The 25,574-nt window shown below is 45.9% G+C and overlaps 2 protein-coding genes and 15 non-coding genes across 19 annotated transcripts in view; 2 read left to right on the forward strand and 15 right to left on the reverse strand.

The window, feature by feature from the left end:
• Positions 1-3,020, forward strand: part of myrfl (myelin regulatory factor like) — a 51,368-nt gene extending 48,348 nt beyond the window's left edge. For both annotated transcript variants that reach the window (XM_002667649.8, XM_073948309.1), the window contains one exon: positions 2,619-3,020. In XM_002667649.8, coding sequence (XP_002667695.4) covers positions 2,619-2,705 — 87 coding nt within the window. In that variant the 3' untranslated portion in view covers positions 2,706-3,020. The remainder of the gene's footprint in view (positions 1-2,618) is intronic.
• rab3ip (RAB3A interacting protein (rabin3)) overlaps positions 1-25,574 on the forward strand; it is an 847,807-nt gene that overhangs the window by 120,544 nt on the left and 701,689 nt on the right. The window lies entirely within an intron of this gene.
• On the reverse strand, positions 6,944-7,016 carry trnam-cau (transfer RNA methionine (anticodon CAU)). Its single transcript has one exon. It is a non-coding gene; the product is annotated as a tRNA-Met (tRNA).
• On the reverse strand, positions 7,798-7,870 carry trnam-cau (transfer RNA methionine (anticodon CAU)). Its single transcript has one exon. It is a non-coding gene; the product is annotated as a tRNA-Met (tRNA).
• trnam-cau (transfer RNA methionine (anticodon CAU)) lies at positions 8,653-8,725 on the reverse strand. The gene has a single exon. It is a non-coding gene; the product is annotated as a tRNA-Met (tRNA).
• trnam-cau (transfer RNA methionine (anticodon CAU)) lies at positions 9,508-9,580 on the reverse strand. Its single transcript has one exon. It is a non-coding gene; the product is annotated as a tRNA-Met (tRNA).
• trnam-cau (transfer RNA methionine (anticodon CAU)) lies at positions 10,363-10,435 on the reverse strand. Its single transcript has one exon. It is a non-coding gene; the product is annotated as a tRNA-Met (tRNA).
• trnam-cau (transfer RNA methionine (anticodon CAU)) lies at positions 11,218-11,290 on the reverse strand. The gene has a single exon. It is a non-coding gene; the product is annotated as a tRNA-Met (tRNA).
• On the reverse strand, positions 12,073-12,145 carry trnam-cau (transfer RNA methionine (anticodon CAU)). Its single transcript has one exon. It is a non-coding gene; the product is annotated as a tRNA-Met (tRNA).
• On the reverse strand, positions 12,927-12,999 carry trnam-cau (transfer RNA methionine (anticodon CAU)). Its single transcript has one exon. It is a non-coding gene; the product is annotated as a tRNA-Met (tRNA).
• Positions 13,782-13,854, reverse strand: trnam-cau (transfer RNA methionine (anticodon CAU)). Its single transcript has one exon. It is a non-coding gene; the product is annotated as a tRNA-Met (tRNA).
• trnam-cau (transfer RNA methionine (anticodon CAU)) lies at positions 14,637-14,709 on the reverse strand. The gene has a single exon. It is a non-coding gene; the product is annotated as a tRNA-Met (tRNA).
• trnam-cau (transfer RNA methionine (anticodon CAU)) lies at positions 15,487-15,559 on the reverse strand. Its single transcript has one exon. It is a non-coding gene; the product is annotated as a tRNA-Met (tRNA).
• On the reverse strand, positions 16,342-16,414 carry trnam-cau (transfer RNA methionine (anticodon CAU)). The gene has a single exon. It is a non-coding gene; the product is annotated as a tRNA-Met (tRNA).
• trnam-cau (transfer RNA methionine (anticodon CAU)) lies at positions 17,197-17,269 on the reverse strand. Its single transcript has one exon. It is a non-coding gene; the product is annotated as a tRNA-Met (tRNA).
• trnam-cau (transfer RNA methionine (anticodon CAU)) lies at positions 18,052-18,124 on the reverse strand. Its single transcript has one exon. It is a non-coding gene; the product is annotated as a tRNA-Met (tRNA).
• Positions 18,907-18,979, reverse strand: trnam-cau (transfer RNA methionine (anticodon CAU)). Its single transcript has one exon. It is a non-coding gene; the product is annotated as a tRNA-Met (tRNA).

Below are 25,574 nucleotides of genomic sequence, written 5' to 3' on the forward strand. Positions count from 1 at the left end.
CAATGCTTTTTAATGGGCTCACCTAACCGTACCCGTCGCAGGGATGTCACTCGCTCCATTTGTGTGCATTGTGTCTGACATTGCATCGCTGAGGGATGCAGTCTCAGCTTGCATCATAAAGGCTGCATCCAGATACTATTGTAAATTTGGGCTGTCAGTGAACGTATAAGAATAGCCCCAAAACTAGACTAGTCATCAAATACACAGGAAAAAATCAGGAACAAGTGTGAAGTCTGTCTGTTTGACGACTAGTAATTTTGGGCTAATTTTAGACGTTTATTAGATTTTCGCTGTTTTGATGTAATGTATGGTGAACTTTTTCACCCCCACTCAAAACTCCAGATGAAGCGAATGTGCCAACAATATGACCGCAGCGTTATTCTATCAGCTCACCTGTCTTTATGGAAAGGCTTTATGCTGTGTTTACACCAGACGCAGAACCGCGTCTGTTAGCGCGTAAATTGCCGCGTGAAATCCGCTTCATTCGCGCGTCAAATTAACTTAAGAACAGACGCGGATTCGCGTGATGGGCGGGGCTTCTGTCTGCCCGGTGACTGTAGCTTCGTTGCTAAATGGCTAACATGGATTTTATGAAGGAAATAACAGTGTTTATGTGCTTTATGAAGGCTGAAAAACAGCGTCGATACGTTTAGGGTCGTGTCTGAGTCCACTACATCCTTTCAGAGCTGCATCCAGCTCTGTGAGCTCATAAACTCCTCCAGAAACTGAACCTGGATCACGGAGACTTCTGACTGAGCCGAGCCCAGTTTGATGACTTGTTGTCGGTGTCCCCTGGAGGATTTCCCCCGGGACACCATCAACAGCTTCTACGTCACAATCACGCCCCCACAAGAGCAAGCTTCTGATTGGTTAACGCGGCGCGAATGTCTGCTGAAGTTCAGATTTTCGAACTCGAGAGATTCACGCGAAACGCTCGTTAAGCGCGTCAAACGGGCAAAACGCTCAATTCGCCTCGCGCGTGTTGCACTATTCGTACCGTGTCATTCGCGCAATTCGCATCATTCACTCCACGCCATTCGCGCGTTTGCATTGACTTAACATGTAAATCACTCATGCTTGACGCACGTACCGCGTCTGGTGTGAATGCAGCAGAAGTAAGGGTGGCTGCATATGTAACATTCATCCATTCATTTTCTTTTCGGCTTAGTCCCTTTATTAATCTGGGGTTGCCACAGTGGAGTGAACCGCTAACTTATCCAGCATATGTTTAACGCAGCAGATGCGCTTCCACCTGCAACCCATCACTGGGAAACACCCACACACACACTACAGACAATTTAGCTTACCCAATTCACCTGTACGTCATTTTCCTCTGTGAGGGAAACCCACGCCAACACGGAGAGAACATGCAAACTCCAGACAGAAATGCCAACTGACCCAGCCAAGGCTCGAACCAGCGACCTTCTTGCTGTAAGGCGACAGCACCACCGCATATGTAATATGATGTAAATTTTAAAAAAGGCTGTGGGCAACAATCCGTTCCAAGCGTTGTAGTGTTGTGTCCTTTGAAACGCTCCAGTGGACCAAACCTCAAGGCTTGTGACTTAAGCTATGACTTCACCCAATGCTCTCAAACTCAATTCCTGGAGGGCCGCAGCTCTGCATAGTTTAGCTCCGACTCACACCTGCATGATAATCTCAATTAGTCTTGATTAGTTGGATCAGCTGTGTTTGATTAGGGTTGGAACAAAACTCCAGGCCCTCCAGGAATCGTGTTTGAGACCTGTAAGACTTGACAGCTTGAAACATCATGCAGACTGTATTTCTATGTTAGTGTCTAATTTAACAGTAACTGGCGACGCAGTGGCGCAGTAGGTAGTGCTGTCGCCTCACAGCAAGAAGGTCGCTGGGTTAAGCCTCGGAAGGGTCAGTTGGCATTTCGGTGTGTAGTTTGCATGTCCTCCGGTTTCAAGTCCAAAGACATGCGGTACAGGTGAATTGGGTAAGCTAAAACTGTCCGTAGTGTATGTGTGTGAATGAGAGTGTATGTGTGTTCCCCAGTGATGGGTTGCAGCTGGAAGGGCATGCACTGCGTAAAACATCCCTGCTGAAAAATCCAGCTTAAACCAGCCTAGGCTGGTTTTAGCTGGTCGACTAGCCTGGTTTTAGAGGGGTTTTGGCCACTTCCAGGCTGGTTTCCAGCCTGGTCTTAGCTGGTCAGGCTGGGAGATGACCAGCTTAAACCAGCTTGATCAGCCTAGCCAAGCTGGGAGTCCAGCCAAAACCAGCTATATCCAGCTTCAACCAGGCTGGTTGAGCTGGTTTTGGCTGGATTTGGCTGGTCTTTTTCCAGCCTGACCAGCTAGGACCAGGCTGGAAATGGGTGGAAACCAGCCTGGAAATGGCCAAAACCCCTCTAAAACCAGGCTGGTCAACCAGCTAAAACCAGCCAACCAGCCTAGGCTGGTTTAAGCTGGATTTTTCAGCAGGGATATGCTGCATAAGTTGATGGTTCATTCCGCTGTGGCGATCCCAGATTAATAAAGGGACTAAGTTAAAAAAAAGTATGAATAATTAAACAGTAACTTTGTTAAACAGGCTTTTAATAGCAGCATGACTTAAATCTGTATAGTGACAATATGATTGTTTTCTTGTAGGGTTTGGCTGATTGTAGCACCGATCATAACTACGCAGGAGTTCTATTTACTGACTACCATTTCCAGTTCTTCCGTCGCTGTGACTGATCAACACCAGATGACGCTGCGGTCAGAACAGCCCTCCAGAAGCTACATCCGGTATCTGACCATGTCGGAGGAAGAAAGTTATTACTATTTGTTGCTGAAAAAAGCCATTCGAAATACGTTTTTTTCTTACTTTTAAAACGTTTCTTATTCTCATTTTTAGTTTCGGAATTTATCTGATCGCACTCAGATCATCGTTTGCTGTGACCGACTGCTCTGTGTATTCCTTTAGTGAACTGAGCGCATTTCATATGTACTGCTGTGTGCAATGATGTTGACCAAACACTTTGTGTAAATAATAAAATCTAGTGAAAAATCGAGCTGTATGGTGTTTGATTACTTCAGAGGACTGTTAAAATATTGTTATCCTGTTAAGGTTTTCTCTGTATGTCAAAAGCTACAATAAAGGTGACAGAATCTGTCATCAAAGTTATAAATAAATATATTTTTTACTCATGGAAATCACAAAGAATTTATTTGCAAGGCAACCTGTAGATAGAAGTACTTTTTACAAGTAATGATTCTGCAGCTGTTGATGATTTTGCATCTCTTAGACTACATAATCTACTGTAGAGGCTTTTGAATGTAGTTGTTTAGATTACAACTATGCAGTTTATTCATAAGGATTGTGCCTATTTGAAATATTTCTAATTTCTGAGATACAGCCATCAGCCTGTCATTGCCCTAATGAAAAATCCAGCTTAAACCAGCCTAGGCTGGTTGGCTGGTTTTAGCTGGCCGTCTAAAACATCTAAAAAAAATGGAGCCATTGCTATGACTAGAATTGAGTTCATGAAGTCAATAAGTGATTTCATTTAACTCTTTCCCTGCAGTTTACGGGACAATACCAAATTGCTTCCCTGAGTTAAGTTTTACAGCAATCGGTGTTTTAGGTGTATTACGGTAGGGGAAGCCCTAACGCATTTCCTAAATGAGTTACATGTCAGATGCTCCGGAAAGGGAAATCTAAATCAAAATCAAATTAAATCAAATCACTTTTATTGTCACATCATCAGCAGCACGTGTGCTATGATGAGTGAAAAGCTTTGGCGCTGGCTCCAGACAGTACAAAATACAGATACAGTGTAAATACAACAACAGTGAAAAATACAGACAGTGCAAATAAAATGTCAGTGCAAATTCAACGACAGTGCAAAATACAGAGCTCGCAACATGGTGGCCATACTCGGCGCATATATATATATATATATATATATATATATATATATATATATATATATATATATATATATAAATTTAATTTAATTGTCTGCAAATTTCTGGGAATTACCACCAGAAAATCAGTCATTTTTATTGTAAAAAGTCACAAATAAATGCGAAAAACTAGGAGGTCTGATATATATTCACTTTAACTCCCTTATACTGCATGTGTTTGCACTGTGGGGGAAACAAGAGCATCAAGAGTAAGCCGCAAAGAAGGAAATAAAGAATGCCGCTCCTGGTGCGTTACTGCCCCCTTTGGTCGGCGGCGTCGCCAACCAAATTAGGCTAAGACAAGAAACTTGCTTGACGGAAAGATGACTGAGGGAGAGGAGTTATTTCTGAAGCAGGGTTTCTCGTGACCATACCTCGAGAAGTACATGTTAAGATGCAATAACTTAATTTCTGATGTTGCGCTCAAAAATACTTTAGTAATTTATAGTACGTACTACTATAAATGACTGCATTATGTAGTGTAATTTATTATTAAAGAGTTGTAAATATATATACAATATGCTTAATGCTTATGTCAAAATATTTCTCTTTAATATAAATGACTACAGAATTTTAAATGTGTAACACCTGCTTTTATTGGATTTTTTGTTTTTGCTGTTATATACTATAATGTGTTTCTGTTTAGTACAGCATATTATTTACAGTAAATAACTCAACTAAACTATTATGCCTCATATGTTTCATTGGTAGTTTTATTGAAGTCTAAGATATGATTGACTTGGATTTAAGTTGCTACGATTTAAAATTAAAAATTGCAAAAATAGCTTAGATGTAGGCAAGCAGCTTTTAACTTAGCTTGCTACATTTCCCAGGGGGTAGCTTTTAGTGTAGTTAATCTACATTTTAAGTAGAGTAGCTAATAGCTTGGCTCACTACATTTTTCAAGTAGCTTGCCCAACACTGGGTACCACCCTGCCCCGTGTGAGGCTCATACTGCCCACCTTCAGATTATTAGACTGACTCGCTGCCTACTGCACCAACAAGGCAGACAGTTGGCCCTGGGCAAACTGTGAAACACCAGCTTCCATGTCACATTGCTGCGGTGTGGGTCCTAGGAGACAGCTTGGGCCAGGTAAACATGTTAAGATGGCCGAGCGGTCCAAGGCGCTGTGTTCAGGTTGCAGTCTCTGCTGGTGGCATGGGTTTGAATCCTACTTCTGATAAACCTAATCTTTGGTTATGCATTCAGGCTCAAGTTTTTAACTCTCTGGCACCATGTCCGAGTGAGACAATAACACTGACAAAGCGCCGCATCAATCTCTTTGTGCCAAACTTTATGCAGCGTAGCAGTGTCCCTGGCAGCCTTAAAGGGCCATGAAACCCCCTCGTTTCAGCAGGGTGTTTTCACACCTCTACTTTGGAAAAAGTCAGAAAAGTGGGCGTGTCCAGCTCTGTTTAGGGGGAGTGTCAGAGGAACTGAAGTGGGATGGTGTGGGAGTGTCTATTTGGGCGCGCTGTGTTTCAGAGTCAAAACACACACACAACAGGGGACAAAGTGACTGTGTTTACATGGACATCTGTAGTCGAATTATTTGCCAAATTATTAAATGGTGGACTTTAACTGCAGTTTGGCTCTTTCATTCAGGGAAGCCATTCACGTCGCTCGCGACTAACGAGATATTTGATTCAAGGAACTGCTCTAAGTGTGTATTTTTCATGCAATGTTTGATACCGCACGGCGAATGAGAGAAAAAAACCTCAGCATTTCCCGGAAACTTAGATGCACTCGGCAGGTAGCGTCAGAAAGCCGCATTTGTTATTACGGTCACAAAATGAGGTGAAAATCCTACACGAGGTTAAAGTTTGGTTGTGGGGCTCACACGTTTACACTCAGTGACATAGTTTGTTCGATATGAACAAACTGAATAAACAAAGAGCACTGGTCGCTCACTTACCAAATCTGTAGAGACAGGACAATCACCAGTAACTAGAGCCGCGTCTTTATTAAGAGGAGACTACAAGCGAATCCGGATCTCAGCGTTTGCAGATGAGAACAGCTCTCAGGTAAACAATAATCCTCCTTAGACACGTAAGTTATTGTTGTCGAGCGTCGCGTACACTGTTAATCCACACGTGACTCCAGCTGCGCTCTCACAGAGAGAAAGTGAAAACAAAACTTAACTGCAGCAAACTATAAAAGCAACACTTCACGCTTGTTTTGCCAACACAACGTGGCGTCTCTGTCGTCTAAACACTGTGACAGTAATGAATATTAATGAAGTTGCACAATAGAGTGCGCTGATTGGTTTGAACCAAGCTTTACTCATGCATCAATGCAGCACAATGTAAGACGTAAAAAGACACACTCTGGCACAGACGTCCAGTCTGCACGCTGGAATACAACGCTATTATGTCATGACCGTGACGCAGCTTCAAAAATTTGTTTCAAACCGAAAGTATGAATTTGCTGGAAATAACGCAAAAACAGCCAATTTACACTTTTTAGTGAAATATATGTGTCCTAATAGTGTTTTTAGCAGTGTGGGACACATATACGACTGTCAACAGCTCAAAAAATGTGTTTTGGTGTTTTGTGACCCTTTAATGGGCACTTTAGACTGTAGGTTTTAAGGCATTTGTGATCAAGGCATTGTCAACAGCAACTCGGAGAAGCATGTGAACAAAACAATGGACGAGGGCTTTAATGCAAGTGCACCGAAAGGGGAAAAAAAGAACTGTCTTGGAATGCCCTGTAGTGGAATGTCCTGGGATGCCGTTGATTTTTAAGGTAATGGGATTTGCAAAACTTTTTGTGAATTCCTCACACACTGTTAATTCATGACATTTGATAGATCCATTCCGAACGTCAAGCGACAACGTGACAGGAATGGGAGCATCTTACCATCATTGCTTCAGACTCAGGTAATGTTCTTTGAACTTCACGCCCCCATGCCTCCAGAGGTGCTGTAGCCTCTTTTGCCCCCAGGAAACATGAACCACACGGAAGGGGATAAAAAATGCCGCCCAGTCATCTAAGCGCTCCCGTGTGCCAAAAGGTAGCACCCTGCCCCGTGTGAGGCTCGAACTCACGACCTTCAGATTATGAGACTGACGCGCTGCCTACTGCGCCAACGAGGCAGACTGCTAGAACTGTTCAAACTGTGAAACACCAGCTTCCATATCACAGTGCTGTAGTGTGTCTGCTAGGAGACAGCTTGGACCAGGTAAACATGTCTGGATGGCTGAGCAGTCTAAATCGCTGTGGTCAGGTCACAGCCTCCTCTGGAGGTGTGGGTTCGATTCCCATTTGTGACAAACGTGATCTTTGGCTATGAGTTCAGGATTAAGTCTTTAACTCTCTGGCACCATGTCAGATTGAGACAATAACACTGACAAAGCAGCGCATCAATCTCTTTGCGCCAAAGTTCATGCAACATAGCAGTGTCCCTGGCAGCCTTTATGGGCACTTAAGACTGTAAGTTTAAAGGCATTTGTGATCAAGGCATTGTCAACAGCAACTCGGAGAAGCATGTGAACAAAACAATGGACGAGGGCTTTAATGCAAGTGCACCGAAAGGGGATCCAAAGAACTGTCTTGGAATGCCCTGTAGTGGAATGACCTGGGATGCCGTTGATTTTTAAGGTAATGGGATTTGCAAAACTTTTCGTGAATTCCTCACACACTGTTAATTCACGACATTTGATAGATCCATTCCGAACGTCAAGCGACAACATGACAGGAATGGAGCATCTTACCATCATTGCTTCAGACTCAGGTAATGTTCTTTGAACTTCACGCCACCATGCCTCCAGAGGAGCTGTAGCCTCTTTTGCCCCCAGGAAGCATGAACCACACGGAAGGGGATAAAAAATGGCGCCCAGTCATCTAAGCGCTCCCGTGTGCTAAAAGGAACCACCCTGCCCCATGTGAGGCTCGAACTCACGACCTTCAGATTATGAGACTGACGCGCTGCCTACTGCGCCAACGAGGCAGACTGCTAGAATTGTGCAAAATGTAAATCACCAGCTTTCATATCACGGTGCTGTAGTGTGTCTCCTAGGAGACAGCTTGGACCAGGTAAACATGTCTGCATGGCTGAGCAGTCTAAATTGCTGTGGTCAGGTCACAGCCTCCTCTGGAGGTGTGGGTTCGATTCCCATTTGTGACAAACGTGATCTTTGGGTATGAGTTCAGGATTAAGTCTTTAACTCTCTGGCATCACGTCTGAGTGAGACAATAACACTGACAAAGCAGCGCATCAATCTCTTTGCGCCAAAGTTCATGCAGCGTAGCAGTGTCCCTGGCAGCCTTTATGGGCACTTAAGACTGTAAGTTTAAAGGCATTTGTGATCAAGGCATTGTCAACAGCAACTCGGAGAAGCATGTGAACAAAACAATGGATGAGGGCTTTAATGCAAGTGCACCGAAAGGGGATCCAAAGAACTGTCTTGGAATGCCCTATAGTGGAATGTCCTGGGATGCCGTTGATTTTTAAGGTAATGGGATTTGCAGAACTTTTCGTGAATTCCTCACACACTGTTAATTCATGACATTTGATAGATCCATTCCGAACGTCAAGCGACAACGTGACAGGAATGGGAGCATCTTACCATCATTGCTTCAGACTCAGGTAATGTTCTTTGAACTTCACGCCACCATGCCTCCAGAGGAGCTGTAGCCTCTTTTGCCCCCAGGAAGCATGAACCACACGGAAGGGGATAAAAAATGCCTCCCAGTCATCTAAGCGCTCCCGTGTGCCAAAAGGTACCACCCTGCCCCGTGTGAGGCTCGAACTCACGACCTTCAGATTATGAGACTGACACGCTGCCTACTGCGCCAACGAGGCAGACTGCTGTAGCTGTTCAAACTGTAAATCACCAGCTTCCATATCACGGTGCTGCAGTGTGGCTCCTAGGAGACAGCTTGCACCAGGTAAACATGTCTGGATGGCTGAGCGGTCTGAATCGCTGTGGTCAGGTCACAGCCTCCTCTGGAGGTGTGGGTTCGATTCCCATTTGTGACAAACGTGATCTTTGGCAATGAGTTCAGGATTAAGTCTTTAACTCTCTGGCACCATGTCTGAGTGAGACAATACCACTGACAAAGCAGCGCATCAATCTCTTTGCGCCAAAGTTCATGCAGCGTAGCAGTGTCCCTGGCAGCCTTTATGGGCACTTAAGACTGTAAGTTTAAAGGCATTTGTGATCAAGGCATTGTCAACAGCAACTCGGAGAAGCATGTGAACAAAACAATGGACGAGGGCTTTAATGCAAGTGCACCGAAAGGGGATTTAAAGAACTGTCTTGGAATGCCCTGTAGTGGAATGTCCTGGGATGCCGTTGATTTTTAAGGTAATGGGATTTGCAGAACTTTTCGTGAATTCCTCACACACTGTTAATTCATGACATTTGATAGATCCATTCCGAACGTCAAGCGACAACGTGACAGGAATGGGAGCATCTTACCATCATTGCTTCAGACTCAGGTAATGTTCTTTGAACTTCACGCCACCATGCCTCCAGAGGAGCTGTTGCCTCTTTTGCCCCCAGGAAGCATGAACCACACGGAAGGGGATAAAAAATGCTGTCCAGTCATCTGAGCACTCCCGTGTGCCAAACTGTACCACCCTGCCCCGTGTGAGGCTCGAACTCACGACCTTCAGATTATGAGACTGACACGCTGCCTACTGCGCCAACGAGGCAGACTGCTGGATCTGTTCAAACTGTGAAACACCAGCTTCCATATCACGGTGCTGCAGTGGGGCTCCTAGGAGACAGCTTGGACCAGGTAAACATGTCCACGTGGTTGAGCGGTCTGAATCGCTGTGGTCAGATCATAGCCTGCTCTGGAGGTTTGGGCTGGATTCCTGTTTTTGACAAACGTGATCTTTGGCTATGAGTTCAGGATTAAGTCTTTAACTCTCTGGCACCATGTCAGATTGAGACAATAACACTGACAAAGCAGCGCATCAATCTCTTTGCGCCAAAGTTCATGCAACATAGCAGTGTCCCTGGCAGCCTTTATGGGCACTTAAGACTGTAAGTTTAAAGGCATTTGTGATCAAGGCATTGTCAACAGCAACTCGGAGAAGCATGTGAACAAAACAATGGACGAGGGCTTTAATGCAAGTGCACCGAAAGGGGATCCAAAGAACTGTCTTGGAATGCCCTGTAGTGGAATGACCTGGGATGCCGTTGATTTTTAAGGTAATGGGATTTGCAAAACTTTTCGTGAATTCCTCACACACTGTTAATTCATGACATTTGATAGATCCATTCCGAACGTCAAGCGACAACATGACAGGAATGGGAGCATCTTACCATCATTGCTTCAGACTCAGGTAATGTTCTTTGAACTTCACGCCACCATGCCTCCAGAGGAGCTGTAGCCTCTTTTGCCCCCAGGAAGCATGAACCACACGGAAGGGGATAAAAAATGGCGCCCAGTCATCTAAGCGCTCCCGTGTGCTAAAAGGAACCACCCTGCCCCATGTGAGGCTCGAACTCACGACCTTCAGATTATGAGACTGACGCGCTGCCTACTGCGCCAACGAGGCAGACTGCTAGAATTGTGCAAAATGTAAATCACCAGCTTTCATATCACGGTGCTGTAGTGTGTCTCCTAGGAGACAGCTTGGACCAGGTAAACATGTCTGCATGGCTGAGCAGTCTAAATTGTTGTGGTCAGGTCACAGCCTCCTCTGGAGGTGTGGGTTCGATTCCCATTTGTGACAAACGTGATCTTTGGGTATGAGTTCAGGATTAAGTCTTTAACTCTCTGGCATCACGTCTGAGTGAGACAATAACACTGACAAAGCAGCGCATCAATCTCTTTGCGCCAAAGTTCATGCAGCGTAGCAGTGTCCCTGGCAGCCTTTATGGGCACTTAAGACTGTAAGTTTAAAGGCATTTGTGATCAAGGCATTGTCAACAGCAACTCGGAGAAGCATGTGAACAAAACAATGGATGAGGGCTTTAATGCAAGTGCACCGAAAGGGGATCCAAAGAACTGTCTTGGAATGCCCTATAGTGGAATGTCCTGGGATGCCGTTGATTTTTAAGGTAATGGGATTTGCAGAACTTTTCGTGAATTCCTCACACACTGTTAATTCATGACATTTGATAGATCCATTCCGAACGTCAAGCGACAACGTGACAGGAATGGGAGCATCTTACCATCATTGCTTCAGACTCAGGTAATGTTCTTTGAACTTCACGCCACCATGCCTCCAGAGGAGCTGTAGCCTCTTTTGCCCCCAGGAAGCATGAACCACACGGAAGGGGATAAAAAATGCCTCCCAGTCATCTAAGCGCTCCCGTGTGCCAAAAGGTACCACCCTGCCCCGTGTGAGGCTCGAACTCACGACCTTCAGATTATGAGACTGACGCGCTGCCTACTGCGCCAACGAGGCAGACTGCTGTAGCTGTTCAAACTGTAAATCACCAGCTTCCATATCACGGTGCTGCAGTGTGGCTCCTAGGAGACAGCTTGCACCAGGTAAACATGTCTGGATGGCTGAGCGGTCTGAATCGCTGTGGTCAGGTCACAGCCTCCTCTGGAGGTGTGGGTTCGATTCCCATTTGTGACAAACGTGATCTTTGGCAATGAGTTCAGGATTAAGTCTTTAACTCTCTGGCACCATGTCTGAGTGAGACAATACCACTGACAAAGCAGCGCATCAATCTCTTTGCGCCAAAGTTCATGCAGCGTAGCAGTGTCCCTGGCAGCCTTTATGGGCACTTAAGACTGTAAGTTTAAAGGCATTTGTGATCAAGGCATTGTCAACAGCAACTCGGAGAAGCATGTGAACAAAACAATGGACGAGGGCTTTAATGCAAGTGCACCGAAAGGGGATTTAAAGAACTGTCTTGGAATGCCCTGTAGTGGAATGTCCTGGGATGCCGTTGATTTTTAAGGTAATGGGATTTGCAGAACTTTTCGTGAATTCCTCACACACTGTTAATTCATGACATTTGATAGATCCATTCCGAACGTCAAGCGACAACGTGACAGGAATGGGAGCATCTTACCATCATTGCTTCAGACTCAGGTAATGTTCTTTGAACTTCACGCCACCATGCCTCCAGAGGAGCTGTAGCCTCTTTTGCCCCCAGGAAGCATGAACCACACGGAAGGGGATAAAAAATGCTGTCCAGTCATCTGAGCACTCCCGTGTGCCAAACTGTACCACCCTGCCCCGTGTGAGGCTCGAACTCACGACCTTCAGATTATGAGACTGACACGCTGCCTACTGCGCCAACGAGGCAGACTGCTGGATCTGTTCAAACTGTGAAACACCAGCTTCCATATCACGGTGCTGCAGTGGGGCTCCTAGGAGACAACTTGGACCAGGTAAACATGTCCGCGTGGTTGAACGGTCTCAATCGCTGTGGTCAGATCGTAGCCTGCTCTGGAGGTTTGGGCTGGATTCCTGTTTTTGAAAAACGTGATCTTTGGCTATGAGTTCAGGATTAAGTCTTTAACTCTCTGGCACCATGTCAGATTGAGACAATAACACTGACAAAGCAGCGCATCAATCTCTTTGCGCCAAAGTTCATGCAGCGTAGCAGTGTCCCTGGCAGCCTTTATGGGCACTTAAGACTGTAAGTTTAAAGGCATTTGTGATCAAGGCATTGTCAACAGCAACTCGGAGAAGCATGTGAACAAAACAATGGATGAGGGCTTTAATGCAAGTGCACCGAAAGGGGATCCAAAGAATTGTGTTGGAATGCCCTGTAGTGGAATGTCCTGGGATGCCGTTGATTTTTAAGGTAATGGGATTTGCAGAACTTTTCGTGAATTCCTCACACACTGTTAATTCATGACATTTGATAGATCCACTCCGAACGCCAAGCGACAACGTGACAGGAATGGAGCATCTTACCATCATTGCTTCAGACTCAGGTAATGTTCTTTGAACTTCACGCCACCATGCCTCCAGAGGAGCTGTAGCCTCTTTTGCCCCCAGGAAACATGAACCACATGGAAGGGGATAAAAAAGGCCGCCCAGTCATCTAAGCACTCCCGTGTGCCAAAAGGTACCACCCTGCCCCGTGTGAGGCTCGAACTCACAACCTTCAGATTATGAGACTGACGCGCTGCCTACTGCGCCAACGAGGCAGACTGCTGGAAATGTGCAAACTGTAAATCACCAGCTTTCATATCACGGTGCTGTAGTGTGTCTCCTAGGAGACAGCTTGGACCAGGTAAACATGTCTGCATGGCTGAGCAGTCTGAATCGCTGTGGTCAGATCGTAGCCTGCTCTGGAGGTTTGGGCTGGATTCCTGGTTTTGACAAACGTGATCTTTGGCTATGAGTTCAGGATTAAGTCTTTAACTCTCTGGCACCATGTCTGAGTGAGACAATAACACTGACAAAGCAGCGCATCAATCTCTTTGCGCCAAAGTTCATGCAGCGTAGCAGTGTCCCTGGCAGCCTTTATGGGCACTTAAGACTGTAAGTTTAAAGGCATTTGTGATCAAGGCATTGTCAACAGCAACTCGGAGAAGCATGTGAACAAAACAATGGACGAGGGCTTTAATGCAAGTGCACCGAAAGGGGATCCAAAGAACTGTCTTGGAATGCCCTGTAGTGGAATGTCCTGGGATGCTGTTGATTTTTAAGGTAATGGGATTTGCAAAACTTTTCGTGAATTCCTCACACACTGTTAATTCATGACATTTGATAGATCCATTCCGAACGTCAAGCAACAACGTGACAGGAATGGGAGCATCTTACCATCATTGCTTCAGACTCAGGTAATGTTCTTTGAACTTCACGCCACCATGCCTCCAGAGGAGCTGTAGCCTCTTTTGCCCCCAGGAAACATGAACCACACGGAAGGGGATAAAAAATGCCTCCCAGTCATCTAAGCGCTCCCGTGCGCCAAAAGGTACCACCCTGCCCCGTGTGAGGCTCGAACTCACGACCTTCAGATTATGAGACTGACGCGCTGCCTACTGCGCCAACGAGGCAGACTGCTGGAGCTGTTCAAACTGTAAATCACCAGCTTCCATATCACGGTGCTGCAGTGTGGCTCCTAGGAGTCAGCTTGCACCAGGTAAACATGTCTGGATGGCTGAGCGGTCTGAATCGCTGTGGTCAGGTCACAGCCTCCTCTGGAGGTGTGGGTTTGATTCCCATTTGTGACAAACGTGATCTTTGGCTATGAGTTCAGGATAAAGTCTTTTACTCTCTGGCACCATGTCAGAGTGAGACAATAACACTGACAAAGCAGCGCATCAATCTCTTTGCGCCAAAGTTCATGCAGCGTAGCAGTGTCCCTGGCAGCCTTTATGGGCACTTAAGACTGTAAGTTTAAAGGCATTTGTGATCAAGGCATTGTCAACAGCAACTCGGAGAAGCATGTGAACAAAACAATGGACGAGGGCTTTAATGCAAGTGCACCGAAAGGGGATCCAAAGAACTGTCTTGGAATGCCCTGTAGTGGAATGTCCTGGGATGCTGTTGATTTTTAAGGTAATGGGATTTGCAAAACTTTTCGTGAATTCCTCACACACTGTTAATTCATGACATTTGATAGATCCATTCCGAACGTCAAGCGACAACGTGACAGGAATGGGAGCATCTTACCATCATTGCTTCAGACTCAGGTAATGTTCTTTGAACTTCACGCCACCATGCCTCCAGAGGAGCTGTAGCCTCTTTTGCCCCCAGGAAGCATGAACCACACGGAAGGGGATAAAAAATGCTGCCCAGTCATCTGAGCACTCCCGTGTGCCAAACGGTACCACCCTGCCCCGTGTGAGGCTCGAACTCACGACCTTCAGATTATGAGACTTACGCGCTGCCTACTGCGCCAACGAGGCAGACTGCTGAAGCTGTTCAAACTGTGAAACACCAGCTTCCATATCACGGTGCTGCAGTGGGGCTCCTAGGAGACAACTTGGACCAGGTAAACATGTCCGCATTGTTGAGCGGTCTGAAACGCTGTGGTCAGATCGTAGCCTGCTCTGGAGGTTTGGGCTGGATTCCTGTTTTTGACAAACGTGATCTTTGGCTATGAGTTCAGGATTAAGTCTTTAACTCTCTGGCACCATGTCAGATTGAGACAATAACACTGACAAAGCAGCGCATCAATCTCTTTGCGCCAAAGTTCATGCAGCGTAGCAGTGTCCCTGGCAGCCTTTATGGGCACTTAAGACTGTAAGTTTAAAGGCATTTGTGATCAAGGCATTGTCAACAGCAACTCGGAGAAGCATGTGAACAAAACAATGGACGAGGGCTTTAATGCAAGTGCACCGAAAGGGGATCCAAAGAACTGTCTTGGAATGCCCTGTAGTGGAATGTCCTGGGATGCTGTTGATTTTTAAGGTAATGGGATTTGCAAAACTTTTCGTGAATTCCTCATACACTGTTAATTCATGACATTTGATAGATCCATTCCGAACGTCAAGCGACAACGTGACAGGAATGGGAGCATCTTACCATCATTGCTTCAGACTCAGGTAATGTTCTTTGAACTTCACGGCCACATGCCTCTAGAGGAGCTGTTGCCTCTTTGGCCCCCAGGAAGCATGAACCACACAAAAGGGGATAGGGTGCCCAGTCATCTAAGCACTCCCGTGTGCCAAACGGTACCACCCTGCCTCATGTGAGGCTCGAACTCACAACCTTCAGATTATGAGACTGACGCGCTGCCTACTGCACCAACGAGGCAGACTGCTAGAACTGTTCAAACTGTGAAAGACCAGCTTCCATATCACGGTGCTGTAGTGTGTCTGCTAGGAGACAGCTTGGACCAGGTAAACATGTCTGGATGGCTGAGCAGTCTAAATCGTTGTGGTCAGGTCACAGCCTCCTCTGGAGGTGTGGGTTCGATTCCCATTTGTGACAAACGTGATCTTTGGCTATGAGTTCAGGATTAAGTCTTTAACTGTCTGGCACCATGTCTGAGTGAGACAATAACACTGACAAAGCAGCGCATCAATCTCTTTGCGCCAAAGTTCATGCAGCGTAGCAGTGTCCCTGGCAGCCTTTATGGGCACTTAAGACTGTAAGTTTAAAGGCATTTGTGATCAAGGCATTGTCAACAGCAACTCGGAGAAGCATGTGAACAAAACAATGGACGGGGGCTTTAATGCAAGTGCACCGAAAGGGGATCCAAAGAACTGTCTTGGAATGCCCTGTAGTGGAATGTCCTGGGATGCCGTTGATTTTTAAGGTAATGGGATTTGCAGAACTTTTCGTGAATTCCTCACACACTGTTAATTCATGACATTTGATAGATCCACTCCGAACGACAAGCGACAACGTGACAGGAATGGGAGCATCTTACCATCATTGCTTCAGACTCAGGTAATGTTCTTTGAACTTCACGCCTCCATGCCTCCAGAGGAGCTGTTGCCTCTTTTGCCCCCAGGAAGCATGAACCACACGGAAGGGGATAAAAAATGCTGCCCAGTCATCTGAGCGCTTCCGTGCGCCAAAAGTTACCACCCTGCCCCGTGTGAGGCTCGAACTCACGACCTTCAGATTATGAGACTGACGCGCTGCCTACTGCGCCAACGAGGCAGACTGCTAGAACTGTGCAAACTGTAAATCACCAGCTTTCATATCACGGTGCTGTAGTGTGTCTCCTAGGAGACAGCTTGGACCAGGTAAACATGTCTGGATGGCTGAGCAGTCTAAATTGCTGTGGTCAGGTCACAGCCTCCTCTGGAGGTGTGGGTTCGATTCCCATTTGTGACAAACGTGATCTTTGGGTATGAGTTCAGGATTAAGTCTTTAACTCTCTGGCACCATGTCTGAGTGAGACAATAACACTGACAAAGCAGCGCATCAATCTCTTTGCGCCAAAGTTCATGCAGCGTAGCAGTGTCCCTGGCAGCCTTTATGGGCACTTAAGACTGTAAGTTTAAAGGCATTTGTGATCAAGGCATTGTCAACAGCAACTCGGAGAAGCATGTGAACAAAACAATGGACGAGGGCTTTAATGCAAGTGCACCGAAAGGGGATCCAAAGAACTGTCTTGGAATGCCCTGTAGTGGAATGTCCTGGGATGCCGTTGATTTTTAAGGTAATGGGATTTGCAGAACTTTTCGTGAATTCCTCACACACTGTTAATTCATGACATTTGATAGATCCACTCCGAACGCCAAGCGACAACGTGACAGGAATGGGAGCATCTTACCATCATTGCTTCAGACTCAGGTAATGTTCTTTGAACTTCACGCCACCATGCCTCCAGAGGAGCTGTAGCCTCTTTTGCCCCCAGGAAACATGAACCACACGGAAGGGGATAAAAAATGCCGCCCAGTCATCTAAGCGCTCCCGTGTGCTAAAAGATACCACCCTGCTCCATGTGAGGCTCGAACTCACGACCTTCAGATTATGAGACTGACGCGCTGCCTACTGCGCCAACGAGGCAGACTGCTATAACTGTTCAAACTGTGAAACACTCGCTTCCATATCACGGTGCTGCAGTGTGTCTCCTAGGAGACAGCTTGGACCAGGTAAACATGTCTGGATGGCTGAGCAGTCTAAATCGCTGTGGTCAGGTCACAGCCTCCTCTGGAGGTGTGGGTTCGATTCCCATTTGTGACAAACGTGATCTTTGGCTATGAGTTCAGGATTAAGTCTTTAACTCTCTGGCACCATGTCTGAGTGAGACAATAACACTGACAAAGCAGCGCATCAATCTCTTTGCGCCAAAGTTCATGCAGCGTAGCAGTGTCCCTGGCAGCCTTTATGGGCACTTAAGACTGTAAGTTTAAAGGCATTTGTGATCAAGGCATTGTCAACAGCAACTCGGAGAAGCATGTGAACAAAACAATGGACGAGGGCTTTAATGCAAGTGCACCGAAAGGGGATTTAAAGAACTGTCTTCGAATGCCCTGTAGTGGAATGTCCTGGGATGCCGTTGATTTTTAAGGTAATGGGATTTGCAGAACTTTTCGTGAATTCCTCACACACTGTTAATTCATGACATTTGATAGATCCATTCCGAACGTCAAGCGACAACGTGACAGGAATGGGAGCATCTTACCATCATTGCTTCAGACTCAGGTAATGTTCTTTGAACTTCACGCCACCATGCCTCCAGAGGAGCTGTAGCCTCTTTTGCCCCCAGGAAGCATGAACCACACGGAAGGGGATAAAAAATGCTGCCCAGTCATCTGAGCACTCCCGTGTGCCAAACGGTACCACCCTGCCCCGTGTGAGGCTCGAACTCACGACCTTCAGATTATGAGACTGACGCGCTGCCTACTGCGCCAACGAGGCAGACTGCTGGAGCTGTTCAAACTGTGAAACACCAGCTTCCATATCACGGTGCTGCAGTGGGGCTCCTAGGAGACAACTTGGACCAGGTAAACATGTCCGCGTGGTTGAGCGGTCTGAATCGCTGTGGTCAGATCGTAGCCTGCTCTGGAGGTTTGGGCTGGATTCCTGTTTTTGACAAACGTGATCTTTGGCTATGAGTTCAGGATTAAGTCTTTAACTCTCTGGCACCATGTCAGATTGAGACAATAACACTGACAAAGCAGCGCATCAATCTCTTTGCGCCAAAGTTCATGCAGCGTAGCAGTGTCCCTGGCAGCCTTTATGGGCACTTAAGACTGTAAGTTTAAAGGCATTTGTGATCAAGGCATTGTCAACAGCAACTCGGAGAAGCATGTGAACAAAACAATGGACGAGGGCTTTAATGCAAGTGCACCGAAAGGGGATCCAAAGAACTGTCTTGGAATGCCCTGTAGTGGAATGTCCTGGGATGCCGTTGATTTTTAAGGTAATGGGATTTGCAGAACTTTTCGTGAATTTCTCACACACTGTTAATTCATGACATTTGATAGATCCACTCCGAACGCCAAGCGACAACGTGACAGGAATGGGAGCATCTTACCATCATTGCTTTAGACTCAGGTAATGTTCTTTGAACTTCACGCCACCATGCCTCCAGAGGAGCTGTAGCCTCTTTTGCCCCAAGGAAACATGAACCACACGGAAGGGGATAAAAAATGCCGCCCAGTCATCTAAGCGCTCCCGTGTGCTAAAAGATATCACCCTGCCCCATGTGAGGCTCGAACTCACGACCTTCAGATTATGAGACTGACGCGCTGCCTACTGCGCCAATGAGGCAGACTGCTAGACCTGTTCAAATTGTGAAACACCAGCTTCCATATCACGGTGCTGCAGTGTGTCTCCTAGGAGACAGCTTGGACCAGGTAAACATGTGTGGATGGCTGAGCAGTCTAAATCGCTGTGGTCAGGTCACAGTCTGCTCTGGAGGTGTGGGTTTGAATCCTGTTTTTGACAAACGTAATCTTTGGCTATGAGTTCAGGATTAAGTCTTTAACTCTCTGGCACCACGTCTGAGTGAGACAATAACACTGACAAAGCAGCGCATCAATCTCTTTGCGCCAAAGTTCATGCAGCGTAGCAGTGTCCCTGGCAGCCTTTATGGGCACTTAAGACTGTAAGTTTAAAGGCATTTGTGATCAAGGCATTGTCAACAGCAACTCGGAGAAGCATGTGAAGAAAACAATGGACGAGGACTTTAATGCAAGTGCACCGAAAGGGGATCCAAAGAACTGTCTTGGAATGCCCTGTAGTGGAATGTCCTGGGATGCCGTTGATTTTTAAGTTAATGGGATTTGCAGAACTTTTCGTGAATTCCTCACACACTGTTAATTCATGACATTTGATAGATCCACTCCAAACGTCAAGCGACAACGTGACAGGAATGGGAGCATCTTACCATCATTGTTTCAGACTCAGGTAATGTTACTTGAACTTCACGCCACCATGCCTCCAGAGGAGCTGTAGCCTCTTTTGCCCCCAGGAAGCATGAACCACACGGAAGGGGATAAAAAATGCCACCCAGTCATCTGATCGCTCCCGTGTGCCAAAAGGTACCACCCTGCCCCGTGTGAGGCTCGAACTCACAACCTTCAGATTATGAGACTGACGCGCTGCCTACTGGGCCGACGAGGCAGAATGTTGAAACTGTGCATACTGTGAAACACCAGCTTCCATATCACGGTGCTGCAGTGTGGCTCCTAGGAGACAGCTTGGGCCAGGTAAATATGTCAGGATGGCTGAGCGGTCTAAGTCACTGTGGTCATGTTGCAGCTTCTTCTGGAGGAGTGGGTTCGATTCCCACTTCTCACATATGTGATCTTTGTCTTTGATGGCAGGCTTCAGTCTTTAACTCTCTGGCACCAATAACACTGACAAAGCAGCGCATCAATCTCAGTGCAAGCTAGGGCTTTTATTGGGCCGGGCCAATAGCTCGGGAGGTTGAGTAATGAGGCCAAAATCATGTCGTGTTTCCACTGTCGGGCTAGTACAGGGATGGACAAACTTGATCCTCGAGGGCTGGTGTCCCTGCAGAGTTTTGTTCCAACACTAGTCAAACACACCTGAACAAACTAATCAGTGTCTTCAAGATCACTTGAACTCTATAGGGAGGTCTGTTTGAATAGGGTTGGAGCTAAACTATGCAGGACACTGGCCCTCCAGGATCAAGTTTGCCCACACCTGGGCTAGTAGCTCGCAGCGCGTCACGTAAACACTGCCCCCAGAAGGTTCCCCGAATCAAACGTCACACAACCCGCCCACTTCAGCAGGAATCAGGCAGATAAAGCACACCATGGAATCATCACGAAACGAAACCATTAAAATGAAGATAACCAAAACAAACAAATGACACGTTACTGTACAGCAGTACATTATTTGTCTATAAGCACAGACCTGCGTATTACCATTCATTACATTTGTTTAGTCACCGACCGACTGTTGGCATTGTGCATCGAGTGCTCTCGCCACTGACGAGTGACCCAGCACAGTCAGCGCACATATAAATAATACAAAACCACATGAAATTCTGCGTTATAACTAGGTATAAAATGTATTTTATAACATCCTTGTTTTGATAGACGTTGTGTTAATTGTTTCAGCACATAAGAGCGAGCAGCCTAAAAAATATAGACATAGTATTTGTTGCGCTCAGCAGCTATTCACTAACAGTGTTGGGAGTAATTTGTTACAAAAGTAATGTATTACAGTAATGTATTACATTTTCCTGTAACGCAGTAGTGTAAGGCATTACTAATACATTTTCAGTAATATTTTACTCGGTACATGTTTAGTAACGCGTGCGTTACAACACACTTTTCGCCCGCAAGACATTAACAAATAAAAAATCCTGCTGTTCTATTTCTTGTTCGTGGCTAGAGAATATATGCGCGTGCTGTCATTAATCTCCCTCTGGCTATGGGACCTTTGACTTACTTTACTTTGAACGCAGAATGATTTCAGCTTCTGAGCTCAAGGTCCGGGGCTATTGGCTCAGCCCGGTTTGCAGTACGCGCAGCGGAAAATAGATGAAAATAGCATAAGACAGTGCATTCGCGAGACGGACGTAAGTGCATATGGCGTTATTTCACTGACAAATGTCGTAAGCTCATTCATGTAATACGAGCGAGTGAACGTGCCGGTTTCCTCTGTGGACAAAACTCCTCGCGTTAACTCAACACTAGCTGGGCTGCTCACATGCTAACGACCTTCTCTCGCTCCGTCAGATGATGCAGACTCACAATCTGTGCCTTGTGTTTCCTCTTCCTTTCGTTCTGTTGCTCTCCAGAGATCCTCCTATTTGATTGTTAACCCAAGAATTTTGATATGGTTTATATAGTGCTACACTATTTACTTACAGGTTAAGATAAATTCTATAATAAATACTAGTGTTTTTGAGTGTAAGGTATACTGCCTATGTTTTAGGCTAGCATTTACAATGAATGCTTAAGCATACTGTCGTATTAAGAATAGTGAACTCATAAAATTAAATATAAAGTGTAGTTTTACTACAGTAAAGTGTGGTGAATTGTAGTACAATCTACCCCATATTGTAAAAAAATACAGCACTGGATCAATTGTTTATATTACACTTGTTGTGTTACCATAGCAACTATAGTAGGAGGAGAAGCACTTTACCATCGAGACCAGAAGCCTGTTAGTACATTTAAAACTTGTTTCAGTTGTTGTGTATGGTTTGAGGACTTGTTTTCAGCTGTTTGTGTAAAGTTGTAGGACATTTAAACTTGCTTTCAGCTGTGTATAGTACAAGAACTGTTTAGTCACTGTTTCCTTGGTTACTATAAGAGCTTGTGTAGCGAACGCAGACGGTTTCGCGTCGTCCGCCTCAGTTTCGGCCCTTGTTTTGACTCGGGAGGCGTGTCCAAACGCCAGGTAACCACTATATAGTGAGCACGCTAGCATTAGTCGGCAGGAGAAGCACTTAACCATCGAGACCAGCAGCCTGTAAGTAAATTTAAGACTTGTTTCAGTTGTTGTGTATGGTTTGAGGACTTGTTTTCAGCTGTTTGTGTAAAGTTGTAGGACATTTAAACTAGCTTTCAGTTGTGTATAATACAAGAAGTGTTTTGCCACTGTTTCCTTGGTTATTATAAGAGCTTGTGTAGCGAACGCAGACGGTTTTCGCGTCGTCCGCCTCAGTTTCGGCCCTTGTTTTGACTCGGGAGGCGTGTCCAGCTGAATTCAATCAGCTAGTGCTTTGGGGTTATATAAAGAACTATTTCGCGGCAGCGGTCGCGGCAGCCTCGTGTGAAGACCGCCTTGTGTGAAGACCGACGAGTGTAAAGACCATCGACTCTACCTGTGCGACTAAGACCGACGAGTGTAAAGACCATCGACTCTACCTGCGCGACTAAGACCGACGAGTGTAAAGACCATCGACTCTACCTGCGCGACTAAGACCGACGAGTGTAAAGACCATCGACTCTACCTGCGCGACTAAGACCGACGAGTGTAAAGACCATCGACTCTACCTGCGCGACTAAGACCGACGAGTGTAAAGACCATTGACTCTACCTGTGCGACTCCACCGAGCAAAGACACCAACAAAGCACTTGAGTACTTTACTTTCTTGTTTTACTTTATCTTTACACTTATTTTTGTTGTCAGTGCATGTTTATTATGTGTTTTCTAATTCCTGTTGTTACTAACACTCGCAAAACATGGGAGGTACGCTGCAGGCATAATCCTCACAACCTTCGTTCAATACATGTATCTGCTATTCCACAACTCTCTCTCTCCGTGGGCCTCTGGAATTGTCAATCAGCTGTTAACAAGGCAGATTTTATCACCTCCATAGCGACATATTCTGACTATAATCTCATGGCTCTAACAGACCTGGTTGAGGCCGGAGGACACTGCTACACATGCTACTCTTTCTGCTAATTTCTCTTTTTCCCACACTCCTCGTCAGACAGGGAGAGGGGGTGGGACTGAATTTCTAATTTCCAAAGAATGGAAATTTACTCTGATACCGTCCCTGCCAACAATCAGCTCCTTTGAATTCCATGCAGTCACCATTATCCACCCCTTCTACATAAATGTGGTTGTCATCTACCGCCCACCAGGTAAATTAGGTCACTTCTTAGATGAACTGGATGTTCTTCTCTCATCTTTTTCTAATATTGAAACTCCCTTGTTGGTGCTAGGTAACTTCAACATTTACGTTGACAAACCGCAAGCTGCAGACTTTCAGACTCTGCTTGCTTCTTTTGACCTAAAAAGAGCACCTACTTCTGCTACCCACAAATCAGGTAATCAGCTAGACCTTATTTACACACAACACTGCTTCACTGATCAAACAATAGTAACTCCACTACAAATATCGGATCAATTCCTTCTGCCTCTCAACATCCACATTACTCCTGAGCCGCCACACACTCCAACACTGGTTACCTTTTGCAGAAACATACGATCTCTCTCACCCAATAGACTATCCACCATTGTTTCAGACTCTCTTCCTCTATCTTGCAAACTCTCTGCACTTGATTCGAACAGTGCCACTGATACACTCTGCTCCACACTAGCATCATGTCTAGACCGATTATGTCCTCTTGCATCCAGGCCAGCCCGTGCCAGTCCTCCTGCACCCTGGCTCTCGGATGCTCTCCGTGAGCATCGCTCAAAACTTCGGGCTGCAGAGAGAATTTGGCGGAAAACTAAAAATCCTGCACAGCTCTTAACATACCAAACTCTTCTGTCCTCTTTCTCAGCTGAGGATACTTCTGCAAAGCAGACATATTACCGTCTGAAAATCAACAATGCCACTAATCCTCGCCTACTTTTTAAAATATTTTCCTCCCTCCTCTATCCTCCTCCTCCACCCGCATCCTCCACACTTACTACTGATGACTTTGCTACATTCTTTTGCACCAAAACTGAAAAATCAGTGCTTAATTTGCTGCACCTACAACAAACACGCAAGATACACCACCAACACCACACACACTCACCTCTTTTTCTCAGCTCTCTGAGTCTGAGGTGTCCAAACTCGTGCTATCTAGCCATGCAACCACCTGTCCACTCGATCCCATTCTCTCTCATCTCTTGCAAGCCATCTCTCCTGCAGTCATACCAACACTGACTCACATAATCAACACATCTCCTGACTCCTGACTGGTTTATTCCCCACTTCATTTAAGCAGGCTAGGGTAACCCCACTGCTAAAGAAACCCAACCTGGACCATACGCTACTTGAAAACTACAGACCAGTATCCCTGCTTCCATTCATGGCCAAGATTCTTGAGAAAGTAGTGTTCAATCAAGTCCTGGACTTTCTTACTCAAAACAATCTCATGGACAACAAGCAATCCGGCTTTAAGAAAGGCCACTCAACTGAGACTGCCCTGCTCTCGGTCGTGGAGGATCTCAGACTGGCTAAAGAAGACTCTAAATCATCAGTCCTCATTTTGCTGGACTTGTCAGCTGCTTTTGACACTGTCAACCACCAGATCCTGCTATCTACGCTCGAGTCACTGGGCGTTGAGGGCACTGCTATACAATGGTTCAGATCTTACCTCTCTGACAGGTCATTTAGGGTGTCTTGGAGGGGAGAGGTGTCCAACCTACAGCATCTAAACACTGGGGTACCTCAAGGCTCTGTTCTTGGGCTACTTCTCTTCTCCATCTACACATCATCTCTAGGACCAGTCATCCAGAGACATGGATTCTCCTACCACTGCTATGCTGATGATACTCAGCTATACCTCTCTTTTCATCCTGATGATCCCTCGGTTCCAGCTTGCATCTCAGCCTGCCTGTTGGATATTTCACACTGGATGAAAGATCATCATCTTCAGCTGAACCTCGTGAAAACGGAAATGCTTGTAGTTTCTGCCAACCCGACTCTACACCATAACTTTTCAATCCAGATGGATGGGGCAACCATTACTGCATCCAAAATGGTGAAAAGCCTTGGAGTAACGATTGATGACCAACTAAACTTCTTTGACCACATTTCTAGAACTGCTCGATCGTGCAGATTCGCACTCTATAACATCAGAAAGATCCAACCCTTCTTATCTGAACATGCAGCTCAACTCCTTGTTCAAGCTCTTGTTCTCTCCAAACTGGAATACTGCAACTCTCTACTAGCTGGGCTTCCAGCTAACTCTGTCAAGCCTCTTCAACTGCTCCAGAATGCAGCAGCACGAGTGGTCTTCAATGAACCTAAACAAGCACATGTCACTCCGCTGCTAGTCCGTTTGCACTGGCTGCCAGTTGCTGCTCACATCAAATTCAAAGCCCTGATGTTTGCCTACAAAGTGACTTCTGGCCTTGCTCCTTCTTATCTGCTTTCACTTCTGCAGATCTATGTGCCCTCCAGAAACTTGCGTTCTGTGAATGAACGTCGCCTCGT

This window comes from Danio rerio, chromosome 4 (assembly GCF_049306965.1).
Source record: "Danio rerio strain Tuebingen ecotype United States chromosome 4, GRCz12tu, whole genome shotgun sequence".
NCBI lineage: Eukaryota > Metazoa > Chordata > Actinopteri > Cypriniformes > Danionidae > Danio > Danio rerio.